The sequence below is a fragment of the Clinocottus analis genome, unplaced genomic scaffold (assembly GCF_023055335.1).
Source record: "Clinocottus analis isolate CAN_PGR_092001 unplaced genomic scaffold, fCliAna1.0.p SCAF_40, whole genome shotgun sequence".
Lineage (NCBI taxonomy): Eukaryota > Metazoa > Chordata > Actinopteri > Perciformes > Cottidae > Clinocottus > Clinocottus analis.
Window position 1 is genome coordinate 268207 of NW_027176154.1, and position 2671 is coordinate 270877.

Genomic DNA, 2671 nt, shown 5'->3' on the forward strand with positions numbered 1-2671 from the left:
GTGTAGCTTCATTACATTTTCCACAACAGTTTGCAGAAATACACAAGGATGCAAGATGGACAGAGGACGGGCCGGACGGATCCCATGGTTTTGTTTTAAAGGTTCTCGGTTCTCCGACGAGCTCCTCAACGTCCCTCACAGAACTTTAAATAACGCTCACGAGCATCTAGACCTGCTGGGCTCGTAGAAGGTAGGAGAGGAGTCTGAAAGGAGAAGGAAGGAAGCGAGTAGGAGAGGAGTCTGAAAGGAGAAGGAAGGAAGCGAGTAGGAAAGGAGAAGAGGGAGAAAAGGAAGGAGAGCCAAGTGGGGGAAGAGGGATGCAGATGTGAGAAAACAGCTTACATAAGTGAGAGCATCATGCAGCGTATGCACACACACACACACACACACACACACACACACACACACACACACACACGCACACACACACACACACACACACACTCTGGTGCACCAGGAATAGTCATGTGACCCGGATTTGACTCGTATTGGGGAGCCGCTGAGGGCTGAAGCATCGAGCAGCTCAGAGACTCTGAAGAGTCGCTACATGAAAACACAGGAGGAGGAGGAGTAGGAGGAAGAGGAGGAGGAGGGAGGAGGAAGAGGAGAAGGAGGAGGAGGAGGAGGAAGAGGAGCTTGCACAATGGCCACTTGTGAGCGTTGCAGTTTGTGTCACAAACGCCTCTGAGGCCGCCGCTGGAGACGCTTTATGACGAAGCTCTAGAAACAGCAATGACCACATTTCCCATAATGCAGCTGGCAGATCACAATGTAAGGAGACACATTTCAGACTCCTCTCCAACTTGCTTCCTTGTTGCCTCTCCTTGTGCCTTCTCTTCTTGTTCCTTCAGCATCATTAAAACATCACTTTGTTTTAAAGCCTGCAGGCCGGTTCAGAGTTATTCTTCCTCTCAGGAAACCAGTATGTCCTGGAGGCCATTTTTATTATTTTCCCAGCGTTGCGTCAGAAATCTGCAACGGCAATAATAGAACTCATACGACGTCGGGAGGATAATTACCCCCAAAACTTTCACTCGCAGACTTCACAAACCAAACAGGATACAATTGCGGCTTTTGTTACCCGCGTTTATGGAATGAGAAGAGACCCAGTATAACCAGTGTGTTGCTCCTGGGCACTGGAAGCCGCCCATTATGGAGGGTGATAAAGCCCAGTGGGACCCACACCTAAAGAACGACTCTCACAAAATTAAAAAAAATATGTAAAAACTCCAACTAGTCATCCATAATTAGGATTACTTTGTGAAAACTATCAACACGTGTTTCATCGTCGCCATGTTTTTTTAAACAGGAAGTTACCATGTTAGGACTAAAGAGGAGCGACGCTGTAGACGTCTCTGGAGTCGACCTGTCAATCACCTCCTAGCCCCGCCCCCTAAAGCGTCCCCTGCTTTAATACATCAAGAGAGAAGTAGAGTCATTTATATCGACTTCTATACAACCAGAGGAGTCGCCCCCTGGTGGTCAGGAGAGAGAATGCAGCTTTAACACATAAAGCATGGACTTCTATACAACCGGAGGAGTCGCCCCCTGGTGGTCAGGAGAGAGAATGCAGCTTTAACACATGAAGCGTAGACTTCTATACAACCAGAGGAGTCGCCCCCTGGTGGTCAGGAGAGAGAATGCAGCTTTAACACATGAAGCGTAGACTTCTATACAACCAGAGGAGTCGCCCCCTGGTGGTCAGGAGAGAGAATGCAGCTTTAACACATGAAGCATAGACTTCTATACAACCAGAGGAGTCGCCCCCTGTTGGTCAGGAGAGAGAATGCAGCTTTAACACATGAAGCATAGACTTCTATACAACCAGAGGAGCTGCCCCCTGGTGGTCAGGAGAGAGAATGCAGCTTTAACACATGAAGCATAGACTTCTATACAACCAGAGGAGCTGCCCCCCTGGTGGTCAGGAGAGAGAATGCAGCTTTAACACATTTCCCTGTCCTTTTCAAATAAAAGCATAACATTATATTAGATACTAAGACGAGGAACGTTGGGCGTTAAACATAACGACGACCTCGTGTTCGGCCTCATGTTTCCATACAAAACTTAATTCGAAACATCTTCTGAATTCTTTCTGAACTCCCACCCAAAAAAAAAAAAAACCATGAAAAGAAAAGTGTGAATGAATCCGTGCTTCAGTGCCGTCGAGCGTCAACTGAATCCCAACTGGAATCACTTCATGTGTCACTCTGGCGTCGTGGACACACAAACACACCTTGAAGCCATTAAAGCGCTCAACACTTCCTTTCACTGGAGGAGAAGACGAGGTGATTTATTCTCTGGGGCCGAATATGATTTAGTTCCTTCAGTGATGGACGTGCACTGATGATATGTTCTTATCTGAGTCCAAACTATTGACAGCACAGAACAATGTGTTGTCGCTTTTCTTCCAGCGCAAACATCTCCAAACTAAGTGCATATTAAAGACCATACGAGAGGCTCCGGCCCCGCCCCACATGTCCTGTAATGAAGTCCTGCTTTCAGAGATCCATAAAGGGAAGTCCATAATTCAGCATTGAGAGACCCGCTGAGGTCGATGAAGGAAGGAGGACACACAGCGAGGGCTGCTGATGTCACCTTAAGGTCGCTGGAAGGACTGGATCCATATTATGAAAGATATCTCGCGCACAACATGCAAAATGATGACGGTTTG

General features: G+C 47.4%; 1 protein-coding gene across 1 annotated transcript in view; it reads right to left on the reverse strand.

Moving 5' to 3' along the window:
* Nucleotides 1–156: 156 nt before the first annotated feature.
* The window catches only part of LOC137801317 (myelin transcription factor 1-like protein), a 39055-nt gene continuing 36540 nt past the window's right edge, over nt 157–2671 (reverse strand). Inside the window, exon 13 of the mRNA XM_068598705.1 lies at nt 157–203. Within this exon, the coding sequence (XP_068454806.1) occupies nt 157–203 (47 nt within the window). The remainder of the gene's footprint in view (nt 204–2671) is intronic.